Below are 20,208 nucleotides of genomic sequence, written 5' to 3'. Positions count from 1 at the left end.
AATATTTTGAAAGAATCTAGAAAATTCTCTGCTGTTATCAAGATCAAGATCACGATTATGTCCCTTGATGTTTTAGTTATCATTTACCAACAATAAGAATTTCAAGCATCACTCAAAATGGTAACAACTTTTGATCATAAACCACTGATATGCTGATTTATTTCGTCTACATAACTGTATCACTGTGACGTACACGAAGAAACGTCTTTGCTGGGAACATGTGCAAATATATAATAATAATAATAATAATAAATGCCTTTATTTAAGTTTTAAATATTTAAATTTTTTTATTTAAATTTATTTAAATATATTTTGTTGTAATCTTACAAAAATAATTTGCTTCATAGTCTTGAATGATTTTTCGTCAAGGAAACAAAAACCACGTTTTTCTTTCGAATAATTGTTTATTTAAATGAACAAGCTTCAAAACCTAGGGAATAATCCTGTCAACACAAGCCGTGATGTCTCCAAGAATGGTGGTCGCCTCTGTTGTGTATTCAGCCACATGGTCATCCCCACACGACTGTGCCGATATTTTCAACGTGGTTAAAACACTTTGAGTGGCTTGAACTTCGGTTTTAATGTTCTGGGGCAGTCTAATTTTTCCCAATTCAATTTCAGTAAGCAATGGCGAAATGCACAATATTTCCCCCTTGCAGTTTGCAAGTTCATGTTCAAGACGATGAACTTGGTTAATGGTAATATCCACGATGTATTTCGCGTTTTTGGCAATGCCACCGGCCTCTCCCATCAACCCATGTGTACACTTGACTATCGATTCAGTGTAATGTCCCGGCAATCGTCTTAGGAAAGGTTCCCGAACTTTGGTGCAACTGGAAATGTCCTTTCCTGCAGCGTGTCCCAACTCTTTGATAGTTTCCAATTGGGAATGGATTGTTTCTGCTTCTTGTTGTATCGAAATGACTGATTGTTTAAGAATAGTATCGGCATATGTGTTAAAGGCCATTGCAGCATCAGATAAATCGTTGTGAGCTACGAGAATATCGCCATGGACGATTTGTTTGAGTTCTTCAAGTTGACGAGTTGCCTCGTCAATCAAATCGCGCGGGGCGAAGTGTCCAGCATTTGCAAGCTAATTGTAATACAGTTATAAATCGTTCAGTTCGTTTGTGGGTACTTACAGCAAACAACGCACACAAAAGAACAAGTTGTAGAGCCATTATTTTTATTTTTACTAAACCAAGTCTGGACGGGTCTTTATATATAGCAGTCGGTTAAGTAGCTCTCGTAAGATAATTAATTCAAAATACTGGAAATTATTATCAGATAAAAATCGAAGCTTGCGTGCAACGTGCATTTGAAACCTTCAGCGAAGACTTAATTCTTTTAAGGTTTAGGAGACTGGGCGCTGAGTAACAATCAATCATAGTACAGTAATAGATAGGTAATTTTTTTATCAAAAAAGTTGTAATGCACGGATTAACTCAGACACAAAGTTGTTAATCCTTACACACTTAAACTTTTACAAGACGCTGTGAGCGTATTTATCCGCTTTTTCACATTTTGAAAAACATCCCGAAAGCTCACTCGACTCTATTTTCTAGTCTAAGTGCTTTAGGAAAATATAAAACCAATCCTCTAAAATTTCATGAATCTCAAGTCCCCAGTTTTTGACGTCATTTTGATAAAACATGTATTATTTGCAAAATCAGTTAAAAATAGAATAAAAGTACTTTAAGTACTTTTGTTTTTTGAAAAAACAAAATGGTAAAGATGCAGAGATAAAGATAAAGTGATAAGCAGAAAACACAATATTTACATCACACTAATAAGTACTTTATCGGTCGCTAAATCAAAGAAGATAGAAGCTTCTAAAATCTTAAAAATTATTTATAAACTGCGATAAGATGCCAAGATTTTTCGAATTACAGCAATTGCAAAATTAAAGATTTGTCGCATGACTAAATGTTATAATGAAACAATTTTTTCTAACTTTGTAGTCGTATATTTTTCTATTATTTTACCAAGATAAAGACGTGCTTTATGAGATAATTTCATTGACACACACCGTAACGTCACTCATAATATCTGTAACATTTTCAACATATCCAGCGACTCCCGAATCTGCACATTGTTGAATTTTCGCCTGATAAAGCTCCACTTGATCACTCGCCGAATTGATTTCAACTTTGATTTTCAACGGTATGTTTTCCATGGCTTCGTTTATCTTATCAACAACCGCCGAAATACAGCTATTATCATCATCAGCACATTGTCCAAGTTGGAAATTCAAATCGTGCACAACATTCATCATAATATCAATATTATAGAAAACCTTAGACAGCAAAGAATCACTCTCTTTCTGAACTCCAGCAACACACTCCCTTATTTGTTTGCGAAAAGTTTCGGGTAATTTCTTCAATTTATCCTCGTTGCCATCAAGACATTCGGAAATGTTTTTATTAACTGCGTCGGCCAAACTTTTGAAATTGGAGATTTCCTCATCAATTGCTTGCGTTTCTTCCTGGATGTCTAGCTCCGATTTGAATATAACGTCCGTACTGAAGGCAGCCAGGTTTGAACCCAAGTCATTTATCTGGTCATGGGCCACCAAAATGTTCCCCAAAGCTAGCTCGCTGAGATTTTGCAGCAGAGCTTTGGCATCGTCTATAGGGGCGTGTAAATTTACAAGCGTAAAGCTGCTAATCTAAAATGACTCTAAGACTCGCCTAACATTTTATTAATTGTTACCTGTGTGATTAGCACAAAAGAGTACAACACCAAAACTTGCTTAAACATCGTATTTAGTAAAACACGTAGCTTTAGCGGCGATTTAAAGTGGTATAAGATAAAATTTTCGTGCGAAACGCTGTGATTTATCAACGTGGAAGATACTTGATAATCGTAATGAAAAACAAAGTGGTTCAAATCATTTTATTTAGGGCAAAATACGGTTAACACAATCTTCAATACTTTGGAGGATGGTGGTGGCCTCAGTGACGTACGTCGAGACATTACTGTCCGAACAATGGTCAACTTTCGGGGTTAAAGTGTCAACTAAAGTTACAGCTTTATGGACCTCAGTTTCAATCAATTCCGGCAACTCCACTTTATCGACATCAATTTGTCTTATAATCGGCGACAAGCATAAAATGCTCCCAGTAGTGCAAGATTTAATTTGTGCTAAAAGATCGTCCACATCACCCGTCGTAGCATCAACTCCTCTTTTAGCATCGTTAATATTAGTATCAACTTCTCCATTCACTCCGGAGACACAACTCGCTAACTCGCCTTGCGAGTCTGCCAAAGCTCGCTCAAGTTGGGGCTGCGTAAGCCGCAGGCATGAGTGGATGCTAACACCAGCACCATTGGCGATATTTTGCATGTCTTGGATGGAACCTTGTATTTTATCAGCTTCGTCTCGGAGCTTGACATCAGCAGCTGCTAAACTTTCGTCGGCGTATTTGTGATGAGAGGTGCTAGCGGAAGTGAGAGTTAGTTTGGCCGATGCTATGGCACTATCGACGATTATTCGCAACTCTTCTAGTTTTTTCAACGCTTGGTCGTAAAGGGTAAAAGGGACGATGTCACTTTGGACCGGGTTTGCCACAAATGCAGCGCCAAACTTAACGAAAGTCAGTAAATAAATGGAAAATTAAAGTCGTATAAACTTACGTGGGCAACGACAAGAGTGCACACAATTTGTTTCAACATTTTCAAATATTTAATTATTGAGGTAGCGCTTTAAACCCGGCTTTTATAATGTAATTCCGAGACAATGAACTGATTAAAAAACCAAAAAAATAATTTCAATGAGATTGTAATTGCAAACCGCTGTAAGATAAATTTTAAAAAAATAAAAAAATGTGATAATTCTTTCATTGATGTGAAATGTATTGCGGTGATAATTTATTATAAAGATTTCCGAGGTGTGTTTTCGTTTTAATTTGCTGAAAAATTTGGTTGAAGGCAGTTTTGCTCAATAAGGCTCCACAAAAATCGAATCGATTTGCATAATAACTTTACGGGGTGATTAATCGATACATTGGCTGTGTTTGACACGTATACCTTTATCAGCTTTTGTGTCGACCTAATAAATAATTCATTTGGATTTTAGTGACTGTCTCAACATCAGTGATTTATACGAAGCTTTTGAACTACGGGACAAAAACTGTATAAATGAAACCACTCCCCTGAATCACAATACCACCGCTCCAATATAAAATCAAATAGTTTACACCCCTTTTACCATTTTCTTTAGGTTAAAACTCTGGTTTTACTTTTAGAACTTTAACAAGTTGTTTTAAGTGTATTTTTTGGACAACACTCGAGCAACTTTAAGTTCGAACACCCTATATATTGCGCAAATCGGGTTAAAATAATCCTAGTTGTTGGTGTAATTAACCCATCTGATAAAATTGTTCCGCTGATGGTTTACGATGCCTGCAGTAACATGTAACTAAATTGCATGATTGCATGTTTTTCCTTAATAGCGGGATAATCCAAGTAGATCATCTTCATAAATCGTTTAATCTGTTACCGTTGCCATAACTACCGCGGTAGTATCTCATAAAACTTTCTGGTGCAACCTGGCGGCAACCTCTTAGCTTATAAACAACACCTTGTGCTAAGCTTTAATTAAAAGCTCCGCAACACATTGCCGTTTTATTTATTTAAGTGTCGGGGCAACAAAAATGTTCCGTCCGCAATCATTCGCTAAATATTTATGTAATTTTAGATTGCGTTCGCTGAAAATTTTATACCGGCTAAATGTCCCTAAAAGGATTCACGTATGAAATGGAAAATGCAAATATTCAGAACGCGCTTGATATTTCGATTTAATTCGGGAGGATTTATAATTTCAATTAGGTTTCGCGGATGCCACTGGCTGTCTTTAATTTATGCTTTACCTGCAGCCGACTCAACAAATGTGACAAACGCCTCGCTCGCACGTTTTGAAAGAAAATACTACTCTATTGGAAAATATTGTAATGAGGACGGCTCGAATGTAATTTGAATTTTCCTATGCTCCCCCGAGAGTGTGAGAAATTCAAATTTAACCTGGAGGAGGAGATTGAAAAAGACGCAAAAAACAATTTATTGACGAAAGTGCTTTGAATTTATAAATTGCCGGTACGTATTAATCACTCCCGGGTTAAGTAATTGCAGCTGCATCAAGATCAAAGCTGAAACAGCGTAGCGTTTCCGTAATTGAATTTTTTCTCTCTGCGAAAAACTCGACACGATCATTATGTGGTGCTAATTAGGTTGCAATTTATCTTTCCGACAGTCCGATGTTATTTCCCGCAAGGGATGGCAAACGAACCTTCTTACTTGATATTAAACCCCTCGCACATCTCCTTTAAATGATAAATCGTCACGACATTAAATTGCGTCATTATCCACACACGAACTTTTCGGCAAATTTATGTTAATGCTAAGCCAACATGTGTTTACTGCGTGTCAAAAGGGATTAAAGGTTTCATAACTAATAAGGAACGTTATGACGCTCCAGTTCATATTTGTAAAGGCACTACTTCAACTAGTGATAATCCTTGCTTTCAGAGACCCTTTCAGGGTTGTGTTGGGTTTATATTTCCTGAATTGCAGAACATTTACGAAATTGTTGTGACAAGAAACAATGACTAGAAGGACAATTTTGAGCTCAGTAAAAGGGATTTTTGATTACTGCACACTTATCGCTAACAAGGAAACTGAAAACTTTCCCCTAGCTAAGGAAATCGTACGACATAAATTTGAGGAATACGACATACGAGAAGTTATATCTAGATTTATTCGCTGGTACAATAAAACCATAACGCATGTAATGCTCGCGAAATTGCTTTTCCGATAAATAGAGAAAGGGCTGAATTTACAAGCACTTAAAACGAAATAATTCTCAACATAAGCTCCAATATTACAAAAACTGAATTATGGAGCAGTCAAGATTTTATTAAAAACAAGATCAAAAAAGATATTCAAAGTCTTAAATTTTATCTCTTCCGACTCAATAGTTCCCAACGACTGAAATTGCAGAGAAAAGAATCTAGCACTCGTAACGTTAACGTCTATAGAAAGATACATTGCAAATTGTGTGTAGATAAAATGAAATCTTACTACATGACTTTCGTATATAAATCACCGAGAACTTCGGAATAAAACCAAAACTTTCGTATAGTCCGACGCAGTTACATAATTTAACTGAAAATTGATTGATAAGAAGTGATTAAGTGTTAAGTAGAACTTTGAAATGTCCACCAACAATTTCCACAGCTTAAACGAGCTGACCGAGAGTAATACCCTCAGATTATTTCCTCTTCGCAGTGGGTTAACTCCACAGTGGAAACAGCTTTTTAAATGATTACTGAGGCAGCGAAAAAGCTCTAGTCTACAGATATAATTATTACTTTTTTACTAGGTGCAGATCGAAAAGAAGTCGAGTTGCTAAGAACAATTTAAAATTTATCACCTTTTGAATAATAAAGAAAGTTATGGAAGAGCCTAGACTTTATAAATAATATACGAAATTTTACAAATAACTCACGTTTGAAAGCTCGCTGTTCGAAATCAATCCCACACACTCCGAAGTACTCTCGCAGCTCTTGAAGAAACACGTCGTTAGAGTAAATGAAATGAACTAATAATTTAATTACACGTCGCGAAAGCGCGCAGACTTGCACCAAAAGCTCTAACAGAATTAGTATTGCTCCAAGTAAAGCGACCGCATCCACCCATAAATTCCCGAACTTTGGCAGCCGGGCTACCATATCGAAAAGTTTTTACTTGGCTGGCTTAAAATTTGTTCCTTAATCTTTTGTCACGAACTGACTTATTTCCCGCGAAAAAATCATGACATCTCATCATGCTGATTTATAATAAAACATATCCTTTAAAAGCTTTTGCGAGTTTGGGCTTTCAGGTGGTAAAAAAACGATCAATTCTGGTTAAGTCTGTCATGTGGTAGGTTTCAAGGATGTTTATGAGCTTTATTGAAATTATCCAGGCTGCAAATTCACCGGAGACGTTTAACATTGTGAAACGATGAGCTTTGTTCGAGTCTACTCGTGTAGAAAGCTCGTCTGTTACAATCCATTGATTACTTATATGGCTCAAGTTCGAGCCCTGATATCTTATGCACAATTTCACGAGAAAATACGTTTCTTCCTCGCTCATGGTCCGCCATGGTACAGAATTTTAATTTCAATTTAAAAATTCATCGGCTCCATTCTATAAAACTTTGCTCATCGGCAAACTTTTACCGACTTGAATTAACATAGAGATTTATCTTCGAATCGCTATCTAAAGCAACTCATCACTTTAGTCACGATAAAGCATCACCTGATCGGAAATTGCTAAATAATAAATAATGGCCCAGTAATCAGTAAGCAAATGTGGGGGTAACCGCTTACTACAAGAATAAATCTCAAAGCTATAAATCTGATTTTATCGTCGATTAGCTTGTTTAAATGTAAATCCATTTAGTATAGTTATAAAACAGTTGACAAAAAGTTGTTGGCAACTACTAACCCACGGCTGCCAGCAAATTTATCATGTCGATATGATCACAAATAATACCGAATGCAGTAAAATTATAGGTAAATGCTAACAACCCTTAAACCAGTTTTGAGGAGTTTTTTCTTGGAGAAGTTTTCCAGCACTTATTGGTCCATTATTTCTATGAGCTCGCTTTGCTGTAAGTGACGCTAATGTTGGATGATGCCAATTTATCATAATTCACATTTACTCTCCCCAATAATAAAACTTAAACGAATAAATAAGTTTGGAGTTAACGATAACACAATTTGACAGCTCTTAGCGAAAGCTGCGAGGCAGAGTAGGTGTCTAAAGGGATAAAAAATCAAAGTAAATGCGCAAACTTTCTTCGGCAGATTAATTATCCATGGGTAAACACTTAAAACCTTAATTTAAGTTTGCGCCGAAAAAGAACAACTCACGTCGATTCCACCTAACACATTCCAGTCACGAATCCCGAAAATAAACTCGGATTGTTATTTACAAAAGCTTCAAAGAAAATATAAAAGCAACAGAATTAAGAGGGCTATAAATTGTACGCTCTAATAATTCGAAAAAGTGTATTTGTGCAGCTAAATGGACGGAGGCTTTATCGAAATTTCGTGTGTTATTTATTGTTCTCCTGAGCTTGTTAGTCTTGTTACAAGGTTTCACAAAACTCTGGAAGAAATTCTCAAATTCGGGGGCAATTATTAACTCGCTGAAACTGCAGCATATTTGTTTTTGTTGCGACTTTCCGCCAGAATTATTATTTCATGTCACAGACGACTGCCAGGGATAAATTCCGTTAGCTGCTACATCTGTTCTTAGCTGAAAGTTTCAGCAAAGTTTGTGATCTTATTGTAATAGTTTAACACACGTCCCGTAGCTAATTTCTCGATTGGATAATTAACAACGTAGTGAGAAAGCGGGTACTTTGTTGTCGAGTGGAGAAAGAAAAGCACAAACATAAGCAATTTGGCTAAAACCCCCATTTGCAGAATTGGGTCAGTGTTGCAATTGCACCGCCGCTTTCTTTAACAATTCCCAGCATTCCGTTCAAACCTTCGAAATAAAACAAAACGTCGTAAAAACCGCCACGTTTTAGAATAACTAGTATCACAAAAATACACTCCTATTTGCTCTCCGCGTTTGTTTGTGTTTGTAATGACATAAATTGAACTAGCTTCAAGCGTGCTAAGCCTTAAACTAGGAAGAGCTTTGTCGGCTAAAATAGAAAGTGTCAACTCGTGGAGTTAAGCCATAAATTGGTAAAACCGTGTTCTGGTAAGATAGCGATAAGTAAAGATGATTGTTATTAACGAACCCTTGCCTAAAGTAAGCCGTAAATTATCGGTATCTTATAGTCGATAGTGCAATGGTGGCGTCAATTACGCTTATCTGATTAACGCAATGATAATTCTCTCCATTTCGGTAAAGGTATTATTCGGATGAAGCACGTGCCGAATCTCACGCGTTTTAACTCCGCATCGATGCGAATTTCAGAATTTCACTCCAATTGACTCGACGACGATCAGCAATAAAAGGAGGTCTGAAATATTAATGCAATACCATCTCGGATACTTTATTGGAATGCGCCTGAAAAAATTAAAGACGCACGTAGAAAAGTAGACCGAAAGTTTTAAAAGAAAATGCAAATGTATCCAAGCGGATAAGCAAAATATCGAATATTTTACGTTTTTCATTTTAATTATAATCTATATCGCTGTTTATGTGCTCCCATCAACAGCACATTTGTTAAATTTTTTTAATACTATCTATTTCAACCAAAATCGGAAACATATGATATCATTTATAATAATTTAAAGACATACTTATCCTCAAATAAACTAAACAATTATTTATGAGTAGTGTAATTGTTACATTTATTCTGGTACTTTATGTTTTAAAAAAATGGTCATCCTCAGGTGAGAATATAATATATAATACATATATAATTTGTAATATATAATATATAATATATAATATATAATATATAATATATAATATATAATATATAATATATAGTATATAATATGTAATATAAAAAGAGTGGGGGATCTTAGGTGGTTCTGGAATTTGAATTTGTCGCATTTAATTAGTTTATTTCTATAAAATTTTTAAAAAGTAGCATTTTTTATCTACTCATGCAACCAGTAAAACCAAATTTTTTATATACTAACATTTTTTGTTTTTTCTGAAAAGAAGCGACAAACTTTTAAGACCTACTACGATCCTACATTCATTTATAGACATATTGTATATATAATATATAATATCTAATGTATAATATAGTAATTGTTATTATAATTCTCATTAAGCATTTGCTAATTGTGTGTATAATGCCAGCGGAATCCGCTCTTTTGGCGTGGTTGCAGCGAGACTTTGGATGATTTGTGAGCAAACATAAATTTCGTAAATAAGCTTGCATGCTGATTCGAAATTCCGCTTGAATTAAATCTCGTGTAACTCCTTCAACCGAATCATAACGTATTCAGTTCACAGTTTCAATTTCGCCGCTGAAAATTGAGTGCATCCCCTGGACCACCTGTTGCCATAGTTACAATTTAAAGTAAGTCGCCTGCAGGTCTTATCCCAGGAAATAAACACTTGATATAACTCTGAAACATGCCTCAAGGCAGCGGTTTCATTAAATTAACATTGCCCAAATGACCTGTTCCGACAGACACGAGATATATCGGAAACTGATGCGGATACACAGAGTAATTAATGCAGGAGAAAAAAATAAAACACGGAGGGTAATGAAAGAAAAACAACACGTATTAAAAGTTTCGAAATGTCAGAGTAACAATAAACAAAAAGCTTTCAAGCCGGGAGAAAGAATAAAATTTCTGTTTAACTTTTGATGAAATGCCGACGCGGAGAAATGGATTCTAATAAATAACAGAATTCAATTTTAAAAAATAAAGTGATTGCTCTTTTTCAAAGCGAGTTATTGGTTCTTCAAAGACAAGATTGTTTAGTTAATTTAATTTCCGATATTTTTAGCGGAATATTTTCGTACCTGAAAAGATTCGCAAATAAATTAGTTTCAGTCTTGATGAGGCGAACGCTTTGTCTCAAAGTTGGCGAAAATCGGAAGGAGAGATTAATTTGCGAGCTCCGATCGATGAATGCTACAAATGAAAATAACGATTCGCCCTAATGCCAGTTTCAAAGTTTTGATTAGGACTAGTACACGTATTAAATGAAACCTCAGCATGAAATATCTCTGGCATTATTCAGCCTGTAAGAAACTTCTCGGTATTAACTCGACAAAAACCAATTAAACCAGTAGGAAATAAAGGAATTTAGTGTGATTAACGAGGATTTAAGAGTCTATTATTTCATGCTGTCGGGATGAAAAAACCGGCGTTTTAAAACTGGTACTTTGATATTAATTGTCGGCGGACAAAGTTGACAACGCTGCAAAAATGTTGATGAAAAATGATTTGTTTGCGACACGAAATCCCGTTAGTCGCGAGTTATAATGAGTTGGCACACAAGAATGATAAAATAAAAAAGACACTTTGTTAACAGCAACAAAGCGGAAAGATAACGAGCTTAATGCGATTGGGGCCCGATTTGGAACAGCAGATAGATTTTCCCAATTAGATTTAAACACTTAAAGAAATGTGACACTTGTACCGACCATTTCATTTTTTTTTTTATAAATTAATCAAAACCGCATAATCAGATTAAGCCAATCGAATTGTTCATAGTATTATTAAAGGTATATTCACAGTTGAGATAAACAAATAATCAGTGCCAATACTCAATTAAAAAAAAACACAATCCTTTTAGATTTTAAATTGGTGGTATTTTTATTGAGCCTTTCATAGTCCTGCCATCTGCAGATGAGAGGTGTAAACGTTACAGCTTTCGCTCAAAACCAGCAAAACAATCGATCCACGCCTCGTAAAGTAGATGTTTTAGTGTCGTCCCTGTTCTAGAGAGGGCATTGATTCAAGTGCGCAAATTCGTTTCGGGGGCGGTATTTAAAAAAGTACTTACTTAAGTAATATCTCTCCAAGCTGTCTAGGTCATCGTAGCGACTGGGTCTGATCTCAATGAACTTCTTCCATGCTGAAAAAAAGTCTTTTTTCTCTGGTCAAAAATCAGAAGAACTCACTATTTTTGAAGAAGCTCAAGCATCCACTTGACTCCTTTTTCAAGGGTTGCTCGCTGCCCTCCCCTAGCGTGCTCAGTTCGATATCTTCGCCCTCTGGCTGAAACTGAAACAAAAGCATGCGAAATCCTGAAACTATAAATAGAGATAAGCGCACTTGCTGAACTTGAGCCAAAGGTTCAGCCCAATGCATTGCACTTTTTGTTTATTGTGGACGGAAACGATTTCACGCGACGTTCAGTATAACTAAAGCGACACTATATAGAAAATTTTAGTGGTGACCAGGTGGTATTGGCTTGGGACCAAGTTATTTTAAAGCATGGGATTAAGACAGAGGACAGTGAGCTTTATTATCGTGGTGGAAAAATAAATAGGGGAATCCGTTACGGTTGAAAACGCGCCAAACTTTGGTGGATGCCGGCTAGTGAAAATAAATTCGGTATTTTTGTTAGCCGTTACTGATGTTACGATGACACATATGGCGCACATGTTGCCGACGAATCGGAATGAACTTTCACACGATGCAATTGTGCAAATTCAACATTTTGGTAAAACATCTGTGGATGGCATTAGAACTGGTTCTTGCTAAAGACGTCAAAGACACGGCCGTGTGAATATTTATCAAGTTTTAATAATTGTTATTAAAGCCGGTCGGGGATTTCAAAAGGAGGAAAAAACAAAATAACATAATTAACTTAATTTATAAGACATTAAAGTCGTGGTTTTATTTTATTGTTGATTTACAGTTTACACAAATTATTTAAACAAAAAATGCTTTATTCAATGCTTGTGTAATTTTACGACTCCATTTCAACCTCATTCTCTCAAAACGGGAGTAAAGGCGGCCACACATCACACGATCTTGCCGCCGAACGCAAAAGCTTCGCACAAAATTTCAGTTTTCTAGGCACCACCTAAATTTTGCAATAAAAAACTACGTAGGCATTAAGATAAAATATTTAAATTTCTAATAATTATTTAGATAAATTTTATGTCATTTTTTCATTTCATTAATCATTTACGAATCTACATATCCATGATTGTGGTGACACGCTAAAACATTTAGTTATTTTTGCAAAAATAGGTCAATTCTGTTTACTAAAATAATTGGATGCAACATCCTGAATTGGCTTGAAAAATCAAAATCAAAAAAATGATTTAAATTAATATTTAATAATAATTAGCACAAATGCAAAAAATTAAACAGTTAACAGTTTTTGGTTTTCAAGTTTTGGTAACTGGGCCAAAAATTCTGTAATTTATTCGTGTAAAAACAATTTATTTAAATTAATGAGCTGGCTATACATCATTTGTATAATTAATTAGTGACATTAGTAGCATTCGGTTTGTGACCAGATATCAGCTTTCACACCTACGAGGATTTTATCGCTGATAGATTTCTTGATGTATGGTGAAGGCGGCTTTAGCTCCGGTTTTGGGTTTTAAAATTAGAGGCGATATTTGCACACGTTAAAAATGCATGGAGGGTCCCAGCCTGGGGCCAGATTTGATATATATTGTGTATAATTACATATGTGTTAATAGTTAAGAGGGTATAGGTCCGCGGACGGAGCAGAAGGGATCAAAGAACCCGTGCAGACATTCCAGGACGGGTGCGGTGGTCCGGACAGCCTGTGGCGTATGTGAACGTGATTATATGGAGCAAATAGCTCCTCACAAAAACAAAGTTTCTTGTCACCGTGCAATTTACTAAAGTCTTATTTACCGGATCGACTTTTCTGATCCTTAATGACAGAGCCGAGGTCGCACACAAAACGGGCACGCAACGGCTCCGGCTTTCGTTGTCGTTCCCGCTGATTATCGGTTTATTCAAGAATTTGTATAATTGGATCGCGCTGGAGCATTATCTCCACTTTTTCTACACCGTCATTGAATATGGAGCAATTTACGACTGCCGTAAAGGTGGACACCTATCACACGCTTTGTCTGGAACCACAGTTTCTTTGAAGTTTTGCTAAATGTTGCCTTTATTGGCACTTGATGGATACCAAAAGCAATTTATTTTTAGACGGTCTTGGCTTCTAAGCATTTTCATTCTGGACAAAAATTTTGTTGACAATAAATTTTAAAATTAGTTTTATGTCCTACTTGTTGACGAAAACTATAAATAAAATCTTAAATATTTCTTCAAAATGCGTGTATATGTTAACTACCAAACTAAGTAAAATGATAATAAAAATAAAATACACTCAAATCTCCTATAAGCGGACACCGACGCTGACATGGTATTTGTCCGGTTAATGGAGGTGTCCTCTTAAGAGAAATAATTTATACGTAGAAACAAACTACAACGAATTTATAATATAACATATAATAAGTACTGATGATTTGGGTAAGCCAACCTAAAATTTATTTATTTATTTAGAATACGCTTTTTTAGTTTTATTTGCCGTACAAAAGAATGAAATGTAAAAGAATGATGCATATAGACTTAGTACAAATAAGAAAATAATACACATAACACATAATGTCCGCTTAAAGGAGAGTTTTTTCCAATGATCGCATTGTCCGCGTCCGTTCATTAGAGTTTGTCAGAGGAGTCCGCTTATAGGAGGTGTCCTTTAATAAGAGAGATTTGACTATAGTTTCTCCCTTGTTCTTTAAATTATTTAATTTATTTTTTTGTTTTAAAGTATTTTTATTTGTCATTCTAATGAGGCTATGGATTCTGGAAATCAGCAAAAAAATTTTCTTTCTTTCTTTTTGAAGTGTCTGATCATTTTCTAAAGGATCTTCCTCAAAGAACTTTAACGCATTCAGAGTTTACGTTTCGATATAATTTATCAGACAAAAGTATTAAATCACTCGAGAGCTTTTATAGTATTATTTACAAAAGTTGTATATTTCTTTGTTTAGTTCATCAACCATCAACCCGTTTAATTGATTTCTAAATATAGCCGAACTGTGCTATTTTGTATAAGGAAGTTGGATCAGATTTACATTTGTTCTTTCTATTTTAGATAAAAAATAAATTAATTGGCATATTCCGTATTATCTTGATGTATGCTAATTTATTAAATAATTTTTTCAAAATTGGGTCAAAAAATAATGCGGTGTGTTGCAAGTTTGCAAGGAAGGAATTCCAAAATAATTATGCAAGAAATTGAGCAGCTGCTTGAAAAATCACTTATTTATAGCAAAATATTCGATGGGTTTACCGCCACCGCGCTCAAATGTTTCAATCTATTTTTGCTAGTTCAAAGCTTCACGGAGCTTATTTTTAATATTTTAAGCATTAACAACATTATAACACGTCATTAAATCAGGCTTAAGTGCCGTTTTATGAACTGGCATTGCCACAAATATGTGTCGAACCGATTTGCAAAACATGCCCATCACTTTTTGAAAACATGGACGAAGTGTTTATAGAATTTTGAAACTACTTGGTAAAAAGTGAATGTGTTTTTGTTATGTTTCATGTTTTCAGCGTAAACGAAGATTAATAATGGGCTCTTAAAATAGGTCTGTGTGTTTACACCCAATTTTGCGGGATTACCTGCTCTCTCCGGGAAGTCATCCTAAAGTGGGGTAAATTCGCGCACGGCGGCCCTGATGTGAACCGTGCATTAGTTGCAGCAGGTCAATTTTCTGGAGGTTAATACAATGTTGTCTCGTTAGACACATACCTCCAGAGGCAGTTCGGAGCGCGGCGTCAAATTATAGAGCACTTCATCGGCGTTGACAGAGGGTTGAGCGTGATTCATATCGCGATGTTTGGGATTAAACGGGCGCCGGAACTGACCCAATGTTTTATTTATGCCGAAATTAATGACTGCCCTAAGCGCAAACACACAATTATGCTTTAATAGGCTGATCTGAATCCCAATTTGAACCCTCGCATCCGAAGGCGGCTTGCACTACTGGACGCGCTATACGCACTTTGCGATCTAAAATTATTTTTTGTCTTTCGCGCTTGCTGTGGTTAATTCAGCTCTAATCGAGATGATTGACTGGCTTTGGCTATTTTCAGGCGCATAAAATCCGAAACCAGAACGCCCGCAAAAATTCAGAAACTTCCGAACTATTTTTTTGCAGCACACCTGATTTATTTTGCGCGGTTTATAGCGAAAGCAATGAATAAATATTTGGAAAATGATTTTTTCCCCAATATACTAAACTAAGAGTTTGTTTCCAATGGGAATCCGAATTGCCGTGTCCGCGTCCGTTTATTGGAAAGTCCGCTTAAAAGAGTGTCCGCTTATAGGGGGTGTCCTTAGAGAAAGATTTTACTATTGAAAAAATTGGTTTTTGTTAATTTGCTAGTGATAGTTACGAAAAAAATTGATTTTAATAATTGGTATGTAATTTATTCTGTGAATTTTTTAATAGATGCTAAAAATTACTAATCTGCATTAAATTTCAACAATAATGTGCATACTTTCAGACGGGAAAATGTTTCTATGAAATATGGTTCAGCTACTTTTACGAAACCCACCCACGCAATTGTGATTATGTTATGACCGGTATGTGCTTAATCATAAGATTGTGGACAATATTTGTTATTGTTATTGCCAAATATACTTATGTGGTGACATAGTTAGAATTTATTATCTTGTTAACACCATGTAATTTTTTAATTTTAGAATTATTTATGTAGCACATTTTAATTTGCAATAAATAAACCTAACTACGATTTTAAGCTGAATTTTTATCCATAAATTCGTAGAGTTATGACACATTGCCACTTAAAGACCATAAAGCCCTAGTTAGTAAAAATTCTCATCGTAATAAATTTTAGGAAATGTTAAAAAATTCTCTCGTTCACACGTTAATGTAACGAAAATAGAATTAGGTATAATTGTTGCACATATATTCTGTAGTTTGGCGAAATCAATAAGTTAACACAGAATTTTAGGTACAAAAAATTAAATCAATCGTTTTTTTGCTGTGGGTGCATTTGTGGTACCGTTTATTAAGAGCCGATTTGATAATAAAATTATTCGCTTGTGATGGGTTCTTTTGATGTGTGTAAAGTGCGAGCCTTTGTTTGGTATTACCGAAAGGTCATTTAGTGGTGGAGGCACCGCCAAACGGTCAAAGAGGCCTAATATAATCTGTCGGGATATAAATTAAAAGGCAGTTAATAGGTAAGAGTCGAAGGGATTTTTATGATTGAGGTATAGGAGGAGAATAATGTGTGTGGCCGCCACGTTTATGATTAAAAAATCGGCTCTAAATCCGTCTGTTGAGAGTGTATATGTTTCGGAAACAGTAAAACCGCCGATATCTATTTAACAACTTATTCGACAGAGTCGGCCTCCTCATCAGCGGGATCCAATAGGCAATAAAATTAATCGTTTCTTATTTAACTGCGGGGGCCATAAAAAGAGGGTTAAACGGTGATTTTCTTACGGAAAGCTCGGAGAAAAATTGAGATGGAGGAATGCTGGGCTGGTAAATTGAATCTAGTAAGATCTTTCACACATTGTAAAGACACGTCTTTTCCTGGAAGTGTTCTCAACACCGCGTCAAAATTAATCGGATCATCTATCGATTTTGTTATGAAGGCGAAGTAATATGATTATAATAGGATTCCTCTCTATTAAAATGATTTTTTCACTTTCTGTTTTGCTGGTGCACAGTTTTTTGATATATTCAATTACGGTTTTGTGATTGAACCGGCGAGGAATTTTCTTATTACGCAAGAATCGAAAGTAATTACAGGACTCGGGAGATAAATCAATAAGTTGTCATGAAATTTTCAGGAGAGCTCCCATAAAAGCGCCTCACAAAAGATTCTCTGGTTTCGTTGTAAAGGCAATAATTTGTGATAATTTGCCGGCCGTTTCGAAACCGTTAACTTAAACTATGACATTGTTGGATGTCACATAAAACCGGCAATAACACTCGGTCAGAAACCAGTCCTCGACTTGATGAATTAGACGGCATTGTGAGTGAGTAGTTTTCTAATTGTCCTCGATATAAACCCAATGTTTCCGTCGATGGCTCGATGATTAATCCGACATCAAATCTGAAGCGACGCAATCAATCGACTTTTTGCGACCGTGGGCATATGCTACCATGGAGGCCAAGTATGTCGCTGAAGACGTGAAGCTCTGTGTGCGTCGTGTGCGGTGCCACTGAAACCGCCTAGGACATTGCTCAAATTCCCCTCATATTACACAACGAACGAGACGCTTTTTCTTACGACGGACATCTTTCGCTTTCCATAACTTCGAATATGATCGACAATGCTTAATGAGAGCCTCTCCACCGACCGACCGCCGTCGCAATAACCAATCACACACCGATCCCAAATTATAGTCCTGCGGCTGCCATTGGTCGGACGATAAGTAATATGCTGCTGCCTCGCAAAAAACCCACCGATCTTGCGGTTTAACGTCTTCTAATAAGATACACTCAATCCATCCGCAACCTCCAAGCCATCAGCGCTTTTTCAAACGACGCGAAAAACACAAAATTCATTTGACGACCACACAAAAAAATGAAGTTTTGAAGAAAAACACCATTTCCGGTAAAATTCGCTAATAAAATCCATAGTTTTTATCCAGTTCCAGTTGCTAAACAATTGTACCTAAGCTTACCTGCACATATTTTTTTAATAAAAATTTTACTTTTACTTGTGGTTTTATTGCAAAAATTGATAGTCTAAAAATTCCGCTTCTACTAAACACATTGTTGCATTTTGTTTGTTTTTTGAATAATTTCGTCCTTTAAAAAAGTACACGAATGGATAGAAAAATTTGGTTCTTCAAAGTTTTATTGCTTAATAACACCTAATGTTAAGTAATAAATAGCCAGGATCGATTTATTTCCTGTCGTATTTTGTCCGAAAAAATCAGCTTTAGTTACACATATATACTTATTTTCGATCATAAAATTTTGCCAAAGACTTAAATTTTAAATTGAAAGAATCTTTGGGTCATTTAAGACGGCATGGTTTTAATATTTTTCTGATAAAAAATGGCACTACTATTGTCCTGTCAAGGACGAAAAGAAACTGAAAATTGAATTTTAACCGCTAATTATAGAAGTTTCTTTTACAGAACAAAATGCAACACAGATTCATAATTTTTAGAAAAGAAAAGACATTTCTCTGACAATTTTATGACCCTCTTTCCCCAGGAAAAAATAATTTAAAAAAACACAAAAATTAAAATTACAGAGAAGCTCAAATTTGTTCATTTTCAGTCGTAATTTGTCCCAAATATTTGTGTTTTTTTTTTGGGTAATTTAATTCTTTTTCAAGCAATTATTTATTTCCAGTCGTATTTTATACAAAAACAGGCCAATTTATTTATTTATATTTTCGTTCAGAAAATTGTACCTAAAAGTTGTAAAAATTTTGATCTCCGGTGTTTATTAGTTAATAACATCAAGATTCAAACTCGTGGCTAAATAAATGCTACAGATTCAGAATCTTTGGATTATTTGACATAAAAGGACGTAGTTTTAATATTTTTCTGCTCAAAAATTAAAAAAACATTGATACATCAATGTCCGAAATTTTTTGTGGGTTCTCACAATGAATAAATTGTCTACTGTATTATGTAGACTATTAGAACAATTGAAATATTAAAAAATTATTTATTTTATCGTAATTATTTAATAAAAAAATTACAGTTTTGAAAAAAAAATCACCCTAGTCAGGCTAAGGCGAAGAAATTAGATGCAAGAGGAAGAAAAAATATTAAACAACAGCAAAGAGATTTATTAAGAAAATTTGAAAACAAACAAAAAAGATAACACTTTGTGACGGGGAATTTTGAGGACGAAAAGTGTAAAGACGGTAGTTATAAAGACCTCCGTTGAGACGCAATTTATAAGATATCCAATGTCCAATTAATTATTATTTGTATTCCCCCTGGACATTGCAAAGACAAAGCAGAATGCGTTCAAAGTCAAAAACCTCTAAACCAAATTCTCGTTCTTTATGCTCATATTTCATCACTTTTATAAGAATATTTATTTTACGATTTTCCAAATCGTTCCGAATTAGTGTGTAAAAAGTTGTGAATTTTCGAATCATCGAGCCATTAAATAAATGGCAGCTGCGGGAACAAAGAGGTACAGTTATTAGAGTTTAAAGCCCTTGCGTTAAAATATCGTAGTCAGTTTTCCACGAAGGCATCCCCAAAAGCGAGAACGAAACCGAAAGCCAGTTCTCTCCTCCCCAGAATTTCACTATCAATTCTAAGACCCAGGCGGAGGGTTCCCGGTATAAAATAATCACTTCTTCGAAAAAAACTCGAAAGTTTCTGAGAAAATGCAAATTTATTTCGAAGTATCGCTCGATGTCGAGTCGGCCGACAGCACCTCTCTCATCGCTCGAGAGAGACAAGATCGTATTATCAGACCGTTACGTTAGATAAAGCATTTCAATCAATGCCAGACCTGGTTCCTAGAAATTTGTCTGAAAATGTTTAGTACTCATTAGACTTAATAATATAAAACGATACGGATGAAATGCTCATTTCAAGAGATCACCGACATCAAAGCGTGATGAGATTGCTAGAGCACACCTATCAACACTTCAAATTAGAACAATATCGAAATTATACGTGCGAGTACAAATTCCGAGAAAAATTAATTGTGAGGCTTTTACGCGGGAGCTGCTGGCTTGA

The 20,208-nt window shown here is 35.4% G+C and overlaps 2 protein-coding genes across 7 annotated transcripts in view; both read right to left on the bottom strand.

The window, feature by feature from the left end:
- Positions 1–15,497, bottom strand: part of LOC661960 (Kv channel-interacting protein 1) — a 69,200-nt gene extending 53,703 nt beyond the window's left edge. Inside the window, exons 1-3 of one of the 5 annotated variants that reach the window (XM_015985225.2) lie at positions 15,250–15,497; positions 11,606–11,708; positions 11,488–11,559 (exon numbers count right to left, since the gene is read on the bottom strand). In XM_015985225.2, the coding sequence (XP_015840711.1) occupies positions 11,488–11,559; positions 11,606–11,708; positions 15,250–15,327 (253 nt within the window). In that variant the 5' untranslated portion in view covers positions 15,328–15,497. Of the gene's footprint in view, positions 1–11,487; positions 11,560–11,605; positions 11,709–11,759; positions 11,900–15,119 lie in introns of those variants that run through there. The other 4 variants (XM_015985227.2, XM_008192064.3, XM_064356492.1 and 1 more) reach the window with 4 other exon arrangements.
- On the bottom strand, positions 385–3,771 carry LOC662180 (uncharacterized). 2 transcript variants are annotated; one of them, XM_064356494.1, is made up of 5 exons: positions 3,637–3,771; positions 2,713–3,586; positions 1,326–2,668; positions 1,143–1,270; positions 385–1,093 (listed from the first exon to the last, which is right to left on the bottom strand). In XM_064356494.1, exons 1-2 carry the CDS (start codon positions 3,673–3,675, stop codon positions 2,900–2,902), a joined length of 726 nt encoding a protein of 241 aa, XP_064212564.1. In that variant the 5' UTR covers positions 3,676–3,771; the 3' UTR covers positions 385–1,093; positions 1,143–1,270; positions 1,326–2,668; positions 2,713–2,899. The 2 variants fall into 2 exon arrangements, with proteins under 2 accessions (XP_064212564.1, XP_976415.1); XM_971322.4 differs by having other exon boundaries at positions 1,143–2,668.
- Positions 15,498–20,208: the final 4,711 nt, after the last annotated feature.

The sequence above is a fragment of the Tribolium castaneum genome, chromosome 4, assembly GCF_031307605.1.
Source record: "Tribolium castaneum strain GA2 chromosome 4, icTriCast1.1, whole genome shotgun sequence".
NCBI lineage: Eukaryota > Metazoa > Arthropoda > Insecta > Coleoptera > Tenebrionidae > Tribolium > Tribolium castaneum.
This window is presented reverse-complemented; position numbering and strand designations above follow the sequence as displayed.